Below are 21,858 nucleotides of genomic sequence, written 5' to 3'. Positions count from 1 at the left end.
TTTTTTTTTTTTGGCGGGGGAGGGGGTAGGGAGGGTGGATCTTTCTTATCTGTTTTGAGGGGATCCAGGAAAATTGGAGGGGGGAATTTGGTGTGCTGTAGGACTACTGTATCATACCATTCTAGTTTACTCTCAAATAAAATGAAATAAACACAAAATGCTCAAAGGCATATTACATCTACATGTACATCATAAAATGGGATTGGATATAGACAAAATAAACAGAATATGAGTCATGAACTAAGTGGTAGACAGTGTCCTAGTTAACATTGCAAACTGTGTGATTAACTATCTACCAGCAGGTACACTACATGTAGTTTGCATAACATGTCTATGGGAGTGAAACATGGTATCACTGAATCCAAATGCTTTGACCGATGCACCATGAAACCTCTTTTAAGAGATTAGTAGAGTTGCAAAGATGAACTGAAATAAAGGAAAAGTTATCCTTCAACACAGCCCATAGAGCTGAATTTAACACACTCCCTTTAAAAGCACCAAGAAGTTTAGCTCCTTGCTTGCACACAATGCTAAATACTGCTTTTGAATTCTATTTTATTTTCTCTCTGTAGAAGGTTTTAGTCTAGGGGCTTAAAAGGCTCTGCATGATAAAATAGCTGACAGACACGTGGACAGCTTGTCTGCAAATCCAGTCTTCCTGAGCCATTTTGCGCTTGGCCGTGTGTATTGTGGCAATGAGAGAAAGGGGCGGAGAGACTGGGGGCAGGAGACTATCATCCCTTAATCACCCAACCTTGGCACAGACATCTGTTCGCACGCTAATTAAGGGGACTGTCATAACAGGAACATGACAGGCTTACAAGGGTATTAGTGGTTGTAAGGTTTTCATAGTAATATGTCACATTCAAAGAAAACTTGAACTGCAAATCGCACAAACAGTTGTCTCATTTTAGCCAGTCCTAGATTGATCCTTTTAAATGATAATGAAGTACTAACATTCAACTGCCTATCTTTTAGTTCCAGCCTTTTCCTTCTATCTCAGAGTAAACAATTACAGAAATCTATTTTCCCTTTTTGTACTCTTCTTCTTGCAACCATATTGCCTCCATGGAAGTCAAACTTTTACGCATAATATTATAGGCTGAAAGCTACCAGTAATCAAAACAATTTATCATGCCCCATGGCGACAAGCCATGAAGTAACATACAAACTATGCCCTTACTTGCCAAACTACATACATGTATATGCCCTGACTTGCCCCCTGTTCATTTCAAATCCCCAAACAAAGACTACAATAAAAAGCCATAAAAAAAAAAAGCTTATTTTGCAGTATGCTTCAAAGTAAAGCAAATCTGTGGTCCCTAATGGTGTGTCTTTAAATAGAAATGATAGAATAAATGGACTTGGGCAAATAACGAATATGAATAAATCCCATGTGATGCCAGTTATTTCTTACCATAAAAAAATGCGCAGAGGAAAATTTGAAAACTTCGGCTTGCATTTATTGAAAGTCATATTTATATGGAGGTCTTGAATGATTATAGAGAAGTAATCAAAAATAAAAGAGAATATATGATTTATTGCTATTATTCCCATAACTCCTGAAGTAGGAGTGATTAAGGTACTAATATTGTGCAACAATTTCATCATATCAAGTAGTTCATTAATCAGGTTTATCAATCAATTTGCTCCCCTTCCCATCCCATCCACCACCCACCCCCCCCCCACCCCGAGGTGGGGGCGTGGTGCCATTTCCAGTAAACTGAAATCCTTTATACCAAGGGTTGCTACCTGCCAAGTTTGGTGAAAATCCCTTATGGGGTCTTCAAGAAGATTGATATGTATAAAGTTTACACACGAAGCACGACTAACAACTTACATGTACAAGAACGCCGACTGACAGACGCAAGACAGACGCAAGACGATGAATGATCGCAATAGCTCACTTGAGCAGTTGGCTCAGATGAGCTAAAAATATGAGAGATGGATTAAGAATTTACTTTTCTAACTGCCTTAGACATGTTTTTATTGAATGAAAGAAAGAGATTATTAAGTCAGAGGGGTGAATATGTGCAGTGACAGATTTTTCTATCAATAATCAATCGTCACACTCTGTACGAATGTATTTGTAAGATCGCAAATATTGATCTACAATAAATTTTAACAAACATGTCAGAAAAGTAGTAGATGACAGGTTTGAATCATACTGGTTTCTTTTTCCAATAGACCATCATTCAGCATCATCGCTTACGGTTGGCGTGGCAACCCGCATCCGCTGGTACTCACCACGTAGACGTTACCAGCCGGGGGAGTTGGGACGATCAGCAGCTGCAGTGTGAATTCCTTCAGCAGTTCCTTCATGTGATTTGGTTTTGCAATCAGATCCGGCACAAGACTATGCAGGAAGAAAAACAAGACAGAGTAGGAGGAGAAATGAAACTGGCGGGCATTTGGTTTTGATTACAACTGTATCATCATCATTATTTAACTTGCATTTTCTAAGGAAATGGTTTTAAAGCCATTATACGGTTTAATACAGAAAGAAAGCACTCCCACAAAACTTTAACTTCAAGATTCAGTACAGGATTTCGGCGTATCTTGTCTCAAGGCTCCTTACTTCTTCTGTTGGTTGATTACTTTTGCAAAATCGTCATTCAAGCTGGTGTACAATTTTCACTTGGTTGGGGGGTGAAGGGGGTGTCAGGGCTTGACAAACAGTAAGATGTTCACATTCTTGTCCCCTCCTCCCACCCACCCCCCCCCCCCCCACACACACACACTCACTGGTTACTTTCCCCAGCTATTGCTGTGTATCTGTCACACAACTGGGTGATCAACATTGGTGAACATTACAAATTGCACCCTCTAAATCCCGACTATGTTACAATGTATGTCTGAATCCCCTGAAAACCGTGATTTTCAAACAACAAGTAAACACCTGGGTCCCCCTTCTCAAAAGTGTCTTTCTTTTTTCCCCCATTAAAAAAAGAAGACATATTATGATCCTCAGACAATGATGAGGTCTAACAAAAACTTCAAAACTTAATCACATATTTGGCAGTTTGTCGTAAATACCATTCAGAGCTTTGCTATTCATGTCAACACGTGAACAAAGCATCACATAGTATGCCTGAAGCTAAATACATTGTACTGTTGGAATCGTGATGTGCATCTGAGAGCTTTGATAGCAAAGTACAACGAAGACGACATCTTGTTCCTAAATGCTGATAACCACAGAAGCATGCATAGCACACGTTCTCTATGGATTGTCTTTTTTGTGTTTCTTCATTCACGGCTGATTCACTATGATCGGTGGGCTTGATAAAGTAACTGTGATTGCCCTACCTCACAGACTTTCAAAATTTTTGACAGGTACAGTGTACTTTGTGGTCACTGCAGGTTGAGGTACGAGTACCTAATCAATATGTGACAGGTTTCTAGGCCCAATAGACTGAGACACATTCCCACCCACTCTCCCCCCCCCCCAACCAGAACCCACCAACCCCTTATAGTTTCTAGATCTAGGTTCATATGCACAATCACTACAAAATGACTCAAAGAATGGCTCTTTGAGTATAAAGTCAGGATGATTAGCATTTATATGCACAAGGCCCAGATGTGTTCAGCATGATACGTTTTTTCTGTTTGGTTTGGTATTGTTTTTCTATATACTGTAAAAGTGGATATAAACAGAACTACAACTCTTTGTCCAACTTCTCCACTCATAAAGCAGGTAATTTCATCAATTAAACAAAAAGAGAAAATGTGTTTTTAAAAAAAATTGTATTCATTTGCAACCCCCCCCCCCAAAAAAAAAACCAAAAACAAACAAACATTTTTAATCAAAAGAAGGGCTATTCAATTTACTGAAACAATCCCGAGAATACTTTAAAATCAAATCTGAGATTATACTTTTGGCAGCTGAACTATGAGCTACCAAACAGGACTTGTAACACCAATGAATATTAGACAATATGATATTTGATGATGTGAAATGTGCCAGGCAAGGCAAGACATACTGAGAAAAGAATTATGATTTTTCTTTCAATCACAATGAATAGGAAAATTGAAAAGATTGTTAAGAAAAATATTAACCCATTGAGGACGAGTCCCGAGTATACTCGGGCAGGGGTCTATGGGAAATGCGTGTTGTAGCAAAATCAAACCGTCCTCAACGGGTTAAGTGTAAAAAAACAAGCAAGAGAGATAAGAGAAGAAAACGTGAAGACACAAATAAGAGAACTGCTTTGTTGTTGTTGTTTGTGTTGTTGTTGTTTGTGTTGTTGTTGTGTTGTTGCTGCGGTTTCTTTTTTTTTTTACTAACCTTGATAGGCATTCCTTCATGACTGTGAAGTAAGGCTGGGGAGAGATAAGGACTACACAGGCTGGCACGTAGGCCAGGCACTGGGCCTGACTATCCTTGTAACAGTTCAGCATGTTGGTGGGGGTCTTGGGCTCCAGGCTATAGAAATCCTCATCAGGATACTGTCACACAGAGACACATAGACAGAAATACAGAAAGATACAGATATACAGAAATACAGACAGACACAGGTACACCCATGAATGGACATACAGACACAAATACAGACAGATGTACAGACATACACACAGAAACACAATCGGACACAGAAACACAGTCACCCAGGCAAACAGACACATAATAAGACATAAACACGCAGAAACACATGCAGAGACATACAAATATACACAGATGCACACACAAGCACAGCCACACATACACACAGAAATATGGAGACACAAAAATAAGGAAAGTACAGGTGATAAGCATTTTAAAAAGATTTGGCTTGAATTCTTGAATCCCAATCCCACAGGTTTAATGTCAGCTCCCAAATAAAAGAATATAAATAGCTCATAATCAGAAAGTTTTATAATCTGTCAAAACTTGTACTTGCGGGGTTGAGGTTTACTTGGTTGCTTAATTCTACTTTGTATTTGTTCAACTACTTGCTAGCTCTTCAAAGTTTATTTGAGACCTATCTGCAACAGTGATCAAACATCAGGCTTACTATGTTCAACAGGTATAGGTATGGTATGCCTGACGTAGCAACGACTCCTTAATTCACATAAAAATGACCCACAGAATTAAATTACATCTAAAGATCACTTACTTAACATGCTTAGACTATGTGCACATATCCTTGATGAAACAATAACTTGAAATATAATGAGACTGCTTGTCAAAAGCTTGCAAAAGGATAATAATTCTTGCATGCACACTGTACTCCAAGTACATACTATGGACAATCAAATACTCCAAAGTATTGCAGCTAGGGTATTGAGTGAGAATGAATGTACGTGTATACATGACCACCTCCTTGGGTGAGTGCAACAAAATGGATAAAAGAATAATGATAATAATAATAATTCACAACATTTATATAGCGCACTATCACATGAAATGTCTGTAAGCGCTACAGGGAAAAGAAATAAAATAAAAAATAATAAAATAATAACAAGCCAGATTAAAATCTGACTTCAGCAATCTGATCATTAATGCAGATACCATAGACAGCAAAGTACTAATACATCCGATCTACAATCAACACTTGATACTGCACCTTTTCCATTGAGTTTACAAGTGCTCACGTGATGCATAACACAATAAATGACTACATTTCAGATGACTAACAAAAAACAACAGTACATACTGTTAAGCCATGCACCAATTTATGCGTAACCCAACTGTTGATTTTTCTTAGGTCTCTTTTGTTTCCTGGAAACGTGTGCACTTGAACCACTAGTATGGCAAACAAGACAATCACAAAGTCCACCATCTTTTCTTCATTATGGTTCATAGATTACAATATTTTAATTCAAGAGTCAGAGGTAAAGGGGGGGGGGGGGCAGTTAGAATCATGTGGGTCCCTGTTATCACTCTATATGGATCATCCTTGTTATGTTCTGATTTCTTACTGTTTGCTTTTTTCCCCCACTTTATACTACTGGAGTTATTGCAAGCTTTGAAACAGAAACCAACAGAGTTACTTTCATTCTGCACTGCAGAGGACAGAGGTACCATGTAGCTCTCAATTCGGTAGGGCAATGCCAAAATCTAGACTGTGACAGTTGAATTTCCATGCATCTCTAATATAAAAGAAATACCCTGACCAGGAACACTGTGGTATTGTCACAAATGTACACACTAGTAGTTATGTACATGTATCAAGGCTGTATGCATGGTTGTTTAATGTGTATGTACACAGGGTGACCAGATTAATGGAGAACATTCTATATGATATAGATATAGTACATACAGGCTGACCAGATCAGTGGAGAATTTTCTATGTGGTATATAATGTAGCTACAGTACATGTATGCATGTGACAGGAAATACATTATAGCTCACTCAATCTAGAATGATTTTGCCCATTCCAGAATATTCTAGGAAGTGCTGGCTGAGTGAGGCACTGCCCTTGTAACACAATGTGATTGGTAGTTAATTTTGGCAATGATGTTATGCACATAGTTAGGCAGTGAGTCATCCAGGATTCCTGGAATTTGGACTTGCTAGTATGTTCAGGTATGTGGCCCCAGGTTGGAGAAAATTACAGAATGTACTAGAAAGGGGTGAATGGATAGTATATAAGCTGGAGAAATTCTGAGGTAGGCAGAGTACCCAACACCTCTGCTCTGAGAGTTACGTCACTTCTGGCTCTGAAGCGACTTGTTATAGTCAGTCCTGTGTTACCTGCTGACCTGCTCTACAAACTGTGTTTGTGGAGATAAGGCCTGGGAGACATTTTGCCTGCAGAGAATTAATTTGCCTACATTGGAGATAGACTCCATATTTTAATGTCAACGGACATTGTTATGGCAAAGCTGTGACGGGCTGGATTCCTTGCTGGACATTATAAAGTGAATCATCATTCAACGCATCAACTGGACGTGATCGTCATAACATTTGGATTCTGCACGTTTCGCCGGGAACATATATCGTGGATTTTACCCCAGATTTATACTGTGGATTAATGCAACCTGTGCCTCTGGAGTTACGTCGGAGGAATCATTCATCGGCACGTCAAGGATTATTCATTTGTGCATCGAACATTGCATTTGGACCTTTTCAATTAAAGGATTACCTGATATCAGCTACGTGTAAGTGATTCCACTACTGATTTATACTTGTTTTATTGATCATTATTGTACTGATGTGAAAACCGATTACGAGTCTGTACCCACGATATCACTGTTAATAAACCGCCTGAACATTAGTTGATTGTTTCTTTTGTGCGATCATTCTCAGAGTGATTTTGGTCGTAACAGTATACTAATTGTCGAAATGTACTCGTGCTAAATCAAGTTGAGGTCCGTTCAGCATGACCAGCCAAGTCTCAAACATTCATATCAGTGCATTGCTAGTGTTCAAGCAATATGACCTTTAACTGGTAAAAGAAAAAAATATATGTTGATGCACTTACCTTGTGCACTATAAACTGTCTGTAGAATGTGAGGCATGTTGCGTAGGACCTGGTCCCACTTATGCTGGTCAGAACAAGGGAGTGGAATTTTTCCTCCCTCACCGCTTTGCTTACCATGGCATCACCTGCAGAAATATTGTTATAAATATGATCAAAATCAGGATGGCGAAACTTTCAATCTGGGTATCCTGTAAAACTGAAAAAAAAAGGTTCAAATAGCATACTGTAAAGAAAGAAATATTTGCAGCATGGAATTTGTGTGAATTGGAGCCAACAGCCTTTTTCGCGGCATGAAATTTTCACAAATTGCCATGGGCATTCAATGCATAAAGTGTAGACAAGAACTTTCGCAAAATTTGTGCATGCATTTTAATTTGGTAAATTTTGTGACAGCAAAGATTCTTAACATTAAAATGCACATTAGAGTTTGTGTCTGCACTATATGCATTGAATGCCCGTGGCAATTTGCAAAAATTTCATGCAACAATAAAGGCCGTCGGCTGGAATTTGCAAAAATTTCATGCCACAATTATTTCTGGTTTAACAGGATGAATCCCTTCTGTTCAAACAATGCACATTTTCTGGGCTTGTCATGTAAACATATATGTCCACACAGGGAAATCAACTAATGTGTGACAACAATGAACAATTGATACACAGATAAATAACATTCTATGTGTGTGATTGCAAGCATGGAAAATTGCAAATTAGGAGTTGTGGGGTAATTTTGCAATATGGTTCAAATCAGTGATCAAGAATTACCAAACCAACTGAGAAATCATCCAAAATGAGAAATATGTGCAGTCTACGTCTCTTTTCAAGAAGCAGATAGTGATTTACCACACTGAAGACCTGTGTATATTAAAAGACCTGTAACAATTCTGTGACATTTATAGGACCTACACAAATTCAATCCTACCCCAATAAAAGGGGCACTCCATTAATAAAAGTGTTAAAGGGATGGTATTGGTGGAGATGAGAAGTGGACTTTTAACTTTTTGCGAGATACCAAGAAAACAATTTATAGTACAGAGCATACCATTTTAAGAGGAATTCAAAGTTTATTTGATGAAAATCGAGTTTGGAATGATGACACATCCAAAAACAGAGTAAAACAAAGCGATCGTAATAAAGTGTGGGTCCCACACTTCATTAGAATCGTTCTTTTTTGGATATCTCAGCCATTTCAAAACCAATTTTCATCAAATAAATGTTGAATTCCTTATACAATTATTTGCTCTTTCATATTTCATAAGAGGTTTCTCATTATCTCACCAATAATGTTAGAAACCTGAAATTAGGTCTCAACCAAAACTATACGACCCCTTTAATGTCCACTGTGCAGAGACTAAGTTGAAGAGACGTTTATTAGACAAAACATTGGTTCCGCCTGTTCGAAGGAAGCATTCTTCTTGAACTTTGACATGACGGGCAAAGAATCCAATCTTTTCTGACAAAAGGCTCTTGTTGAATTGAGAATTTGATGCTGTTTTGAGGTATTCCCCGAGGCACTGTGCTATTAAAGTAAAAAAATTATCAAAATCATGATGGAAATAAACCTGATTGATACAAATACGTGTAAAATGAGGAGAGCTGTGAGGGAATGATTTCTCTATTTGTATTACCTGTGACCTACACATATATGTCACTCTTTCATGTGTAAACCTGTAAAACTTTGAAGTGCCATATTCTGTTTAATCTTCCTATCATGGAATGAACTTTCACTGTTTGTTGGAGTTCCACTATGCATGATCTCTCAAAGTTAACTGAAATATGAAGTGGAGTTCATCTCGAACATATATCTAGGGAGTTTTGCAAGAAAAAATAAAATCTACTTCACACCATCCCTAGAGACACCAGTACAAGTTAAACGCTATTCCCAGGCCACAATTGGGAATCTGTTCAGATTGCATTGGATACCATGGCTATCTAATCCCGGCACATACGAAGCCGCGCAAATTGCAACGACAACCAACGCCAGGCTCGTCTCATCTAGGTCGTTCAGGAAGTCCCACTTAGGGCTGGCCACAAACAATGAGGGCAAAGCTAGAGAGAAAGAGGAAGCTACCTATATTGGGTTGTACCTGCACGATATCAGGACAGGGTGGGAGGAATTATGATCGGCCATTTATGAGTGCACCTTACATGACATGTAGTACCCCCAACTTGTCCGCGTAGCACCGCAGGGGGTCTCATAGAAGGAAGTCTAGTGCATTTTATAAGACTATACTTCATACAATCACCCCCATAATTTGGCGATGTCTTTCAGCTTATAGACTGAGCATATACAAGTCTCAATGAGATAAAATTTAGAGAATTTTGAAGGGAGTTTTGGAGAACTCTTTGGTCACAATCTTAACTTTCACTGTTCAGATTCTGGAGTATGATATATATATATATATATATATATATATATATATATAGACACATATATAAGACTATACTTCATACAATCATCCCCATAATTTGGCAATGTCTTTCAGCTTATAGACTGAGCATATACAAGTCTCAATGAGATAAAATTGAGAGAACTTTGAAGGGAGTTTTGGAGAACTCTTTGGTCACAATCTTAACTTTCACTGTTCAGATTCTGGAGTATGATATATATATATATATATATATATGAAGAAATTGAAAAAAAAAATCAACCAGTGTCAACAGCATTACTGTGGGAACAAACTGGATAATCAGAACATATTCTGGTCTCGTGATCTTTACTTTCTAACGCAATTTCATAATTCAAAACTTTTTCAAGAAAAAAATAATGAAGAGAACAAAAGATAAGAACATTACATGAACACTTTCAAATCAGGAAATACAGAGTTCAGATTTTCATCAAAATCCCAAAGATTCACCATCCCCAAGTTTGCACAAAATGAGAGATAAAATATGCAAATTTTTTCTTGCTGAACACAGCCAAATATCCTGGGCTATTCAAGCATGGATTTTAAAAAAAAATGAATTTTCAGGATAAAAATATGTTGTCAGCACTGTATACAAACCTTGTTATAGAGACTGAAGCAATAGTTCAAACAGTACTTAATTCTAAGACAGTAAGGTTTGAGAGTATGCATTTATATACAATATTGCATTTTTTCGTACATTTTGGTTGTTAATCCATTGAAGACAAGTCCCGAGTGTCTATGGGAAATGAGTGTTGTAGGAAAATCAGCCCATCCTCAATGTGTCCCTACTTCAAATAAGGTGGCAATAAATGAAAGTGAAAGTAACAGTGTCAAAGTGAAATTCGTTGGAGGCCAATGAATGCTCACAATCTAGAGGTGCGGTCACTTCTCAGAAAAGATATCCTCAAGTTTGCATAATTTCACAAGTTGCCATTATTACACTGTACACATTCCCATTTTTATACACCATTTGGAGCTCTGCTGCATAGTATGTAAAATTATATCACGGGGATGTTATTAAATGGCACTTAGTAAATCAGACTGGCATGATCATGTGACAGTCAAAATCACTTGTGATGTTCTTCTATGAGCATAATATGCAGGGGCGGATCCAGGAATTCCATAAAGAGGGGGCGCCTTTACAAAATTGAAGGGGGGCGACCGCCTACCCTCCCCATTTTTTTCTTGTTATTTCATTTGTTTCAGCAAAAAATAATGGGGGCATTCCAAATGCACCCCCCCCCCCGCCTGGATCCCCCACTGATATGATTATAAACAGGCATTACAAGTTGTTTAAAATGTTATGAGAGGGCTGGTTTAAGTTTCGAGACTTAAGTCTCACATTCATGACTTCACTCAATGATAAATATTTCAATGGCTGTAGATGAATCGTCCTAATTCCCTCCCGAGGCATTCAATATCTAATAATTTTGCACACTTTAATGCTTCCTCACCATTAGTCCTTCCTTCTTTTTTTTACCTGTCCCTTCCCAATGTTTCTTGCTGTTTATCCTGTCTACATCTTTGTTTTCTCGATCATTTGTATGCATGTGTGTGAGTGAGTGTGTGTGTTTGCGCTTGTGTACTTGTGTGCTCCCATAACTTACATTTTTTTTTTTAAATTGTACCTCAAATTAATTGAGTGGCCAACATCTTTCAATAAAAGCTTGCTTTCACAAGGGCCTCTTTTCCACTAACAGGGATTTTATATCAAATAGTTTATTACACTAGGTTACGCATTTGGGTTTTTTTTCTTTCCACTTTCAAATGTATGTTATAGCGATATACACTGTATTTAGTATTACATTTTTTGTGTGTTTTTTTTTTTGTAATTACTGTATCTGAAAGAATTGGAGTGATATTGGAAATAAAATCTGAATTTGAATTGAATTAATTATTTGCGTATGATGTTTCATCATTCAAATAATGTGGATAATTGGCAAGCCCTAGGTACATTGTACTGTAGATATTTACCAATATTACTAGCCGCTTCGATATTCGAAGATATTAAATTTTGCTCAAATGACGATTTGGGGTAGTGTGAGATAAAGTACATCTATATGTTTATATTCCATAATCCCCTGAACTACAAAAGTAGCAGCAGGAAGTGCAAAAGGAATGTTGGGAGAAGAATGTGTTGTGTTTTTACTACAGGCACTCTTTTAAAGTTTACATACAATATTACATTTTTTTTCTTCTTTTAACAAATTGCAAACAAGAATTCATACACTTTTTCTTAAGTTTGGAGTGTCACTTAAAATGTGGAAAGAGTTCTCCCTTTTTGTACAATGTCTATTTATTTTCTCAAATATACTTACTTAGAAAATATAATTTTTTCATAACTGACAACTGACTCACTATTCACCTTCCTATTAGTGTCTGATTTTACTACACTACTTGTCAATGGGCAAAGTCACACCTCTCAATTTGTAATGCACTCACAGCAATACTTTGAGCAGCTTGTACAAGTCCGACTGTATCTTTTAATCTCATGAGCAGCACCTCATCAACACATGAAATATGTTATATCATTTTAGAATATATGACGACTTGCAAAACAAAGCACAAATAGAGCTGGACTTTGATTTTTCTTTAAAGATCACAAGTGCAACAAAATACAATTCCAAAGTCAACTTCAACCTCTTAAACTGGAACTGCATTTAAACATCAGACCCACTGATGTAAAATGCCTACAGTTTGGATTTTAAAGGGTTAAGTTGTGAAATTAATCTGATATGAAGTAGTCACAAATGTGTGGGTATTTCCCAGAAAATACTACTTACATTGAAAAAGTGGATTACAGTTCTGTGAAACGGTAGATTGATCACTGTAAATTTATTTGAATGTAAAATATATTGATAATTGCTAAAATTCATAACATCCTTCCAACATGGTTTGCAGAAACACTAAGACTTTAAAGAAATATGTATCATTTCCCTGAATATAAAGATGTTTTTGTACAAAAACTTTCAAGACAATGTTTCTCTCTCCCTTTGTGTGTGTGTGTGTGTCATCAAGCTGTGACATATGCAGACACATGATGTAAATTCTTAGCTGTTTCTCCCTTCTTTTTTTTTTCTTTTTCATGTAATCCGTCATTAAATCACTGAAGCAGGACAAAGCTATGCTTGGACAGGCCTGCTTTCCATTTAAATACGTGTACATATCTCAAACTTCAGATTGCTTGAAATGTATCATTTCTGGAACGATGCACTTAATAATCATGGTACCGTGGAGAAAGGTGGGACTTTGCATGGCAGGCTCCGATGAAGCCATCGCAAGAATTAATCATGGCAGGTGATCACTTCTGAAAATTTCAGATATAAATTGCTTCAATGCGGCTCCGGCCAAGCATCCAGATGCCTTATAACTTGCTGTACTTTTCTTCTTCTGAATAGTTGATGGTTTGACAAGATATTTCAAGATGTTATCTATCTGTCCTCTCATGAAATGAAAGAGTATGCTCTATTTCCCCATATTAATAGGAGTATCAACCAAAAAAAAAAAAAAAGAACAGCTTCTATCGATAATTCATATTCTCATTGTGAATTGAGCATGGTTCCTCGCAGAACTTGTACAGATATGAGAGGCTAAATATCCAGGGGAGATCCAGGAATAGGGGAGGAACCTTTGCAAAATTAAAGGGGGAGCATGCACCGCCTCCCCCCCCCCCCTTTTTTTTCTTTTTAATGCTTTTGCTTTAAAAAAAATAATGAGGGGTGTGTGCCTGGTGCGCCCTCTCTGGATCCGCCACCAGGCTATTCAGAAAATGCATGTAATTTATTACCCCTTAGCTTTCATAATCCATGTATTGATATCTATACATTCATATACCACTTTATTTCAACTATGAGTCTGTACATCATTTTAGTCTCACTCTAATGGTATTAATCATGGTAAAACCACATCCACTACCATCATTACTTCCATAATTACTTTTTAATACCCATCATTCCACTTTCGACTGGTCATAAAATGTGAACCATTAGCTTACTTTAAAAAAAAAAATAAAAAAAATGCTCCCAGTAATAGAGTCACAGCGCCAATCCACAACACACTCAAGCTGGTCTTGACAGATCACAAGGAAAAAGCAAATGAGACTTGTGAGCAGAAATTTCATGAAATATTGACATCAAAACCAATAACGGTTCAGTGAAAAACATGTTTAACATGAGAACTCTGTGGCTTCATCATTCCATGGTCAAATTTGATGAAACTTTTCTCATTCTGCTCATTCTTATTTTACCTCTATTAACCCTTTATATGCCCGGGCACTTAACTTGACCTGCCAAGCTTTTCCAAAAGCAATCAGTACTGGTAATCTATAGGCCCGTTCACATACAAGGGAAAAAGTGAGATTTAAAAATCTATTTTCTTATTGCAATCAAAATTTCGAAATTTTTTCCTGTGTGGATAGAAAAATCTCACTAATTTTCGCGATCCTAATCGCGATCCAACTCGCGCTATTAGTGCAATTTTTCAAAAAAATTGTGATTATTTTGCCAAGCGTCGTGTGTGTGAGCGCGATCGAGATTCGGAAATCGGTATTTTTAATCCCATTGTTCGTAGCGCGTGCCAAACTCTATTGGGACCGCGGGGTCAGTCTTCGGTCATGCAAGTTTCGCGCATGCGCATGCGCAGTTTGGCCACTGATCGTTCTTTCCTTGCTGCGAAGTGCGATTTTTCCCTGTGTATGAACGGTCGAAAAAAAAATTGAAATTTGGATCGCGATTGTAATTTCGATTTTCGTTGTGTGTGAACGGGCCTTATACAGTATGTTTGACCAAGTGGTAGATTTGCAAGCCTGCCACAAGAGGTGTAGCAATGTGCCTCAGCCCAAAAGCAAAGGCCATGGTGGCACATTAGGGATTATAGGGACTGGGTAATTCTATTCATTAATCCGTTGAGGACGGACTGATTTTGCTACAACACTCATTTCCCATAGATACTTGCCCGAGTATACACGGGACTCATCCTCAACGGGTTAACAAGTAGTTTCCAGACAGAGCTACAAATCGTAGTTCAGAAAGCACTCCAGCTTGCGTGCCAATTGGCAACCACAGCACAGTAAGGGTTAATGAATGTCAACTTGAAAGTGGAACGGAATTGCCTTCAAAACTTTGGTAACAACCCCACAGTGACAAGGTTGTTCATTTTCATTCACTTAGTACCAGTGTCTACTTGGCTGACTGGCTCAGTTTTGTGAGCCACTTTTTAACGCAAAATATGATCATAATGTCAAACGTTGATTGATTTCTTCCCCCTCTTGAAAATCCGGTGCCACGGCTGACGTCCAATTCATGCATCGCATCATCCTAAATGAGTATCCAAGATGTGCGATCACAGATGCATGCAAGTTTTGTTTTGTTTTGTTTCATTTCCTTTTTTTCCATGAAGTAGAATTTCCTCTCTGCAATAAAAACTTGAAAGTTAGATACAATAAACAGATTCACCGCCCACAAGCATATTTATGGCATGGCAATTCCAGTGACCAGAGGCATGATGGGTCTATGGGCTCAAGGAGTTAGTAGGCCATACATGTAACAATGATTCATGTCTCTAATTCAATATTCGCATCAGCTAGAAGCTGATATCACATGTATAGGATGCAAACAACTACGAGTGAACATACAGAACTTTTATCATAAGATGAGTGCTGAATTCAAATGCAAAACATAATAAAAGCTTTCTTTTCATTAAAATGCTGGAATGGATAAAATTTAGAGGAGGTTTCCTCTTTAATGCTGTTTTACAAGGCTGGATGTTCACATGGTGACTAGATCAAAAAAGGTGCATTGTATTTATACAGCAATGTGGGAGGCAAGCTCATGGAATCCAATCAACTTCCCATTCATTGTAAAATAGCAGGTCAGATGAAGTTTAAATACATGTACTGCCAATGTCCCGTCAGCCGGCAGACTGCACATGGCTTAGTGCTAGTCATATCATATTCGCCACTGTTGATACCCACCACCCCAAAGCTCACCTGAACTTTGATGTTGTTTGACCAATATTTGTCACTCATATCAAGAAATAGACAGGTATTAATGGTCATGACCCCTGCAAAATATGTAACTGTGCAGCTTTATTGACACAGGAGAAGGAAAGGGGCAATGGGGTGGGGCTAACTTTGTATGATTACTCCCAATTTTTGATCATCTCTATCGTATGGGATATGCCTTAAAGGAAAGAATTTTCAGGCAGCAAATCTTACTGGAGCAGCTGAGGTATGAAAATATAATGTCTCTTAGATGATTATGCTGTATTTTAATTTAATATTTTTCTTCTTTATCAATGCACGTGTATAGAAACATCAGTATTACGCGCTTTACAATGTGTTATTTATTATTTGTCAATATTATTATTATCATTATTATTATCATTATTATTATTATTATCATTATTATTATTATTATCATTATCATTATCATTATTATCATTATTATTAGTATTATTAGTATTATTATTATCATTATTATTATCATTATTATTATTATTATTATTATCATCATTATCATTATCATTATCATTATCATTATTATTATTATTATTATTATTATTATTATTATTATCATCATTATCATTATCATTATCATTATCATTATCATTATTATTATTATTATTATTATTGTTATTATTACTATTATTATTATTATCATCATCATTATTAATTTTATCATGATATGCCATGGTTTACCTGGAAAGCATAGGGGAGGAAGTGAATTGATCATTTCCTGGTTGTATGACAATGGAAGCGCCCTCGGCTTGATCGACAACCGCCTGGCCATGCGCCGCGAGCGGAACTGGAACCCGCCGGGGCCGATGTCCTTGGACATCGGCGTGGTCGACGTGGAGGGTGTGCGGGGGAAGTCGTAGTCGTTGAGGAGGGACTTGTTCTGCGGGAACACTGCCATCTGCCGCGTCAGCACGGCCAGGACCTGGGGCTCAAAGGCCTGCGCGAAGATCGGCAAGTCATCCCCCCTCATGCTGAACTGGAAGATAACGTTCAGAGAAGAACATCACATAGTACATCAAGTCATCTTTGTCTTTTATGCACAACAAAGGAGGGATGGTGAGATTTTGCATGCATTATTAATATCAGCACAAAATGGTTTTTGGTAGTGTGTGCAGCTATTGAAAACTTTGTACATCGAGACTCAAGGTAATGTTTTGCAGCATTATTTGAACTCTCTCATTTTTAAAGATTCCTCATTCATCACAAGATAGAACAGAACAACTGGGAACAGCTGACCTGTGGCCGTGACCAGTGTTCAAAAATATTGCCCTGGATTTACATTCTGATCAAGGATCTCTCTATTATGTTTTTGGAACACTAAAAGAAGTCATAACAGGGATTTCAGAATGGCTTCCTCCAAAATATACAGATATCTTAAAGATAATGAAGGGTCTTTAATACTTGTCCATGGGAGGTTTTAAACAGAGAAAAGCTTTTTATGGTACATAAAATTTGTCTGGTATCATCTCTTCACATCAGTGGTATGATTTGTAGGATAAACAGGGGAAATCCCATGCACTTCCAGGAAGAGAAACTCAACCCAAATAGGAATGGTGGATGTGCATGCTGGGTTGAGGTGATATTGTGCTGCAATTTTTTTTCCCTCATTTTTATTTCTTTCATCAGTATTGCATGATCTTTACAGCCAGGTAAGTTTGGGGAATGACAGACTAATTTGTCATTTTAGGGACCAAGAATGAAAGAAAGCAAAGCACTGGATGACACGTGCACATAGCTTTGTATGCATTACAAATACTGGAAAAGATAAGACAGATCGTTGAGGATTGGCTGATATTGCTACAACACGCACTTCCCATAGACACCTGCCCGAGTATACTCGGGACTCGTCTTCAACAGGTTCTGTATAACCAGTGCATTTCTAGTGCTTTGAGCTGGCTCAGTCAGTAGCACAACTGCCTTGTAACCAAACTGCTTGGGCTTATTGCAATGCAGTGAGTATTGCTGAGCAATGTCGTGTGTGAATGTGCTGAGACTTTTCCCTCTAGAAAAAAGGGGGGGGGGGATAAATACTCTGTCTCTTGAAGAAAGAAAAAAAAGAGGAAAGGACAAGAAATGTACAAAGTTCCTCATACAGTGTATAAGAGATGTGAGAGAGGTTATTCTAAAACAAGTCAACCCATGCACTTTAAAGATTCAACTTCAGCTCTCTCAAACACAGGGTGCAAAATGCCAATGAAAAAATGGCCTAAATCATAAAAAATGGCTGAATGATGCAAAACCCTTATGGTTTGCCCCATGTGACTCATAATAGTTGGCAAATGGTTTCAAACAGACATACTGTACATGCATGTGCACTGTCTCATGAGGGTAAGAAGATAGTATTACTAGAATTTTCCTAATATAAACAAATGAACCCACACATGCATTTGTTTGCCATAATAAATTCAGAGAAAATTCCTAAATCCCTAGCTCTGAAGCGTGATGTTTATTGGTATTAAAACAAAAACAAAGCTTTGGTTTCAGAGTAGACAATTACCTAAAATAAACTCTAAATGGTGCTAAGTAATGCAGGGGTTTGTACAAAAACTTGTAGTGAGCCATTTAACAGGTCTAATTCTGAGCTGGGAAAGTTTGATACATGATGAACCCACGGGGTGGTCAGTTTACGCAGTCTGGATTTAGTGTATTATGCTCTTTTTTTCAAGTGTTCATCGAGCTTAGACTTGAAGGTATTAATTGATGATGCCTCTTTGACAGCATCAGCAGAAAGGCTGTTTCAGGTGTTCATCGATCTCTAGCTGAAAGAAGTGCAAACTCTTACAAGTATATTTCCCTTTTTTTTTAAACTGAACTTTAAATGACCGCATGTAACTTGACCATTGACAACAAAGAGAATAGCTGAATCAAAATTGTCCATATCATGCCATACATGTATCTTAATCAAAGACTTGGATCATGGCAGCACGTTCACATCTACACTCAAAGAGCAAAATTCTGAAGGCCTCAAGTCTCTCAGAATACAACAGTGATTTAACTTCAGATACCAAGTCAGTCACTCTCATCTGAACGGATCTGCATCACTCTTTGTGAGTTTATTCCTTACCCAATTACAATATTCTTAGGGCTGTCTGACTACGGCTTTATACAGTAAGACAAACACTTGTGAGTTAAACCTCTTTTTGATCAGACTATACAAGTATTTGCTTTGGAAGCAACTTTGTCTACACGGAGAGTTAAATTGAGGTTGAGAGAATACACTGTTCTCCTCTTGGACTGTCTCAATATCCTCAAAATTATATAATTCTCATCATCTGAATGCATCTGGTATTGCAAGATGCTGAATTTTTTTCGCAACCATGGTGCTTAAGATGACATTTTCCATGATTGGATTTGAGCTGTCACACACCCCAAGCCAAGCCTCAAACTTGTGGATGCAGTTACTGTGCATCACTAGAATCACAATCATGTTGACTGCATCATCTGCATTGGCATTCAATTCAAACAATGAGAAGTAAAAATCCCTGGTCGCCACAAGAGCAGTGCCCTCATCAGACAGAAAGATCTGTCTGTCCGGAGGAGACTTTTATTATTTTGACGTATCGCTCTCCTCCGGAGATCCATGAAGCCAGGAAGCCAGACGCAGTCTCCGCGGAACATATCCCCGACGACCAGACACAGACCGATCTTTTGGTCAACGCCCTCATCTGCATCATCTGCAAATTGCCCCATATTATATGTGATATCATCAGATAGACCTACTGTATACGCAAAATATTTCGCGAGATCTTTATTTTCGCAAATTTCTTGAGTCAAGCGCTATTCGCGAATTAAAGACACGCGAAAATATTGACTCTGAACCTCACATGAATGTGACATGTATGCATACATTTCTCCATTCTGTACTGTACTCCACAATCGTGAATTTAACCACTTGCAAAATCGTCGGGAAGCTTCCCGATTTGCAAAAATTTAGACTCACTAAATATATGGCATAGACAGTATATACATCATTCACAACAGCCAGAAGAACATCAGGCCACTTGTGCTTGCCCTCTGCAAGAAGAAATCTCAGCTCAGACAATGACCCTTCAGTTTGAATCCTCTCAGAGAGAAAAACCTCAACACAGCTCAACAAATTCCCACCTATATTTCTGAACGAACATTGCATTAAAAAAATGGTATTGGATTCTATTCTACTAGATGCCTCTCCTGGTGCGCCTGCATGCTTTCAAGTATACAAAAATTGGGAGACTGGGAATCCAGGCAGAAGGTTGATTACCTGGGAGGCTGATGCCATGGATTTCTTCGCGACTTTGAGACCAGTGTCCTCGTCCATTCCAACGACCACGCACATCTCGATGAGGGCATTTGGTAGTTTCGGAGTAGCCACTGGTGCGCTTCCCATCATCCCGGGCAGCAAGCCGGAGCTCATCGGCCCCGATGACATCCCGGGCACGTTCAGGCTCATGCTGTTGAGTAATTTCGGCCGCGCGCTACCACCACCACCGCCAGTGCTGGACACACTCGTCGAACTCGACGTATTGGTCGCAAATTCTTTCGCGCTTTGTCTCCACTTGTTCAATAACCGCAGCGTTGGAACGATGGAGCCAAATCTTTCCCCTGCTGCCTCGCGATGATCTGGAACGTCGTCTGCACTGTGGCACTTCTCGTGGCTCTGCTGCGCGAGACTGATGTTGAGGTGCAATTTCGGTCTCTGTGATGATGAGTTCGTAGCAGGCGGCCTCCTGCCATGCTGCTGCTGTTTACCGCCAGCTGCGCGGTCGGTCCTCTCACGCTCGCTGCCCCCGCCGCCGCCCCCGTTAACCGGACTGCTTTCATCATAACCTGACATCTCGCAGTCATAAAAAGGAGACGTGCCAAAAACTTACGCGGCGTAATGCACTCAAGGACATTTACGGATTTGTAAATATCATAAGTCAATGACAAACATCACATGTAATGCCAACGACAAGTGAGATACCTAAACGTCATGACAAATATAACGTGAGTGACGAAGCGTTTCGATAGAAGTTCGGTTCCATTTCTGTAGCCGATCGCTCACGAACACACAGACAGGCCTGCTTACTTGGATTGACTTGTCGGTAGGGTTTTTGTTTACATTGACCAGCGGGGCGAGCATGCACAAAATAACGATAGACGAAGACCAGTGCCTATTACGTACGTGCACACTAACAAGACCCGGTGGAATTGCACGTGTGCTAACTAAATTGTGTGACTTCTGTCGTTGATTTGTTTTGCACGGGTCGATGCAGTTGACCATAAGGCACAATATATATGATTTTGGATATAAAAGGCACAAAAAGCCGATGTGGATTGAAATTGGGTGAATGCTGAAAAATTCATAAAATACATCAGTTTTGTTTAAGGAAAATTCGGATAATCAAATTTGAAAAACAATGACCTTTATAAACCTTCGGTGCAATCAATCCATCGCAGGATAAAAAGACTACATCTGTATAACTACAAAAATTACTCTTCCGTGACGTTACAGAATCTGATGGACAACGATGATGATAAAGAAAATAATCATAGAGAGAATGCACGGATTATTCGATTTTCTTCAAATTTCATTAACGTATTGTGTTTGCATACTAATATTTCTGTATTCATTCAATCCATATAATTATGTTTGAGTTTCATAATGTTTTGAACAAGGGGGACATTCCAAATATATCACCCACCTAAATTCGCAGTATATAAATTCCCATCCCCAACTCCTTTTCCAAACATGAATTTGACACGCCACTGATTTGAAATTTATTTCGGGTGTTTAACACGCAGATGGGAATGTGTGGTTTTTGTGAAGTGAAATTCTGCGAAGCAGCTTAATACTAAATAATCAGTATATATGTCAAAGTCCATTGTCATGATCCGAAACAAACAATACATTGTAGAGTAGCCGGTAACCTTTTTTGATTAAAATCAATAGCTCTGATTATGCTTACCACCAGTTATATTTTATTATCGTGCGATATAATAATCACTGATTACGGCTCTTATGCATAGAGTGAAATGGTCTTGTGAAAATAAAATAGAATACATCTAAATGAAA

At 38.3% G+C, this 21,858-nt stretch overlaps 1 protein-coding gene across 1 annotated transcript in view; it reads right to left on the bottom strand.

Annotated features, from left to right (window-relative positions):
- The window catches only part of LOC140239476 (DENN domain-containing protein 3-like), a 77,391-nt gene extending 56,754 nt beyond the window's left edge, over window positions 1-20,637 (bottom strand). Inside the window, exons 1-5 of the mRNA XM_072319311.1 lie at window positions 20,065-20,637; window positions 16,506-16,800; window positions 7,404-7,528; window positions 4,286-4,446; window positions 2,248-2,356 (exon numbers count right to left, since the gene is read on the bottom strand). Coding sequence (XP_072175412.1) covers window positions 2,248-2,356; window positions 4,286-4,446; window positions 7,404-7,528; window positions 16,506-16,800; window positions 20,065-20,637 — 1,263 coding nt within the window. The remainder of the gene's footprint in view (window positions 1-2,247; window positions 2,357-4,285; window positions 4,447-7,403; window positions 7,529-16,505; window positions 16,801-20,064) is intronic.
- Between the last annotated feature and the right edge of the window lie 1,221 nt (window positions 20,638-21,858).

This window comes from Diadema setosum, chromosome 16, assembly GCF_964275005.1.
Source record: "Diadema setosum chromosome 16, eeDiaSeto1, whole genome shotgun sequence".
Lineage (NCBI taxonomy): Eukaryota > Metazoa > Echinodermata > Echinoidea > Diadematoida > Diadematidae > Diadema > Diadema setosum.
The sequence above is the reverse complement of the archived record's forward strand: the minus strand, read 5'-3'. Positions and strand labels throughout refer to the sequence as shown.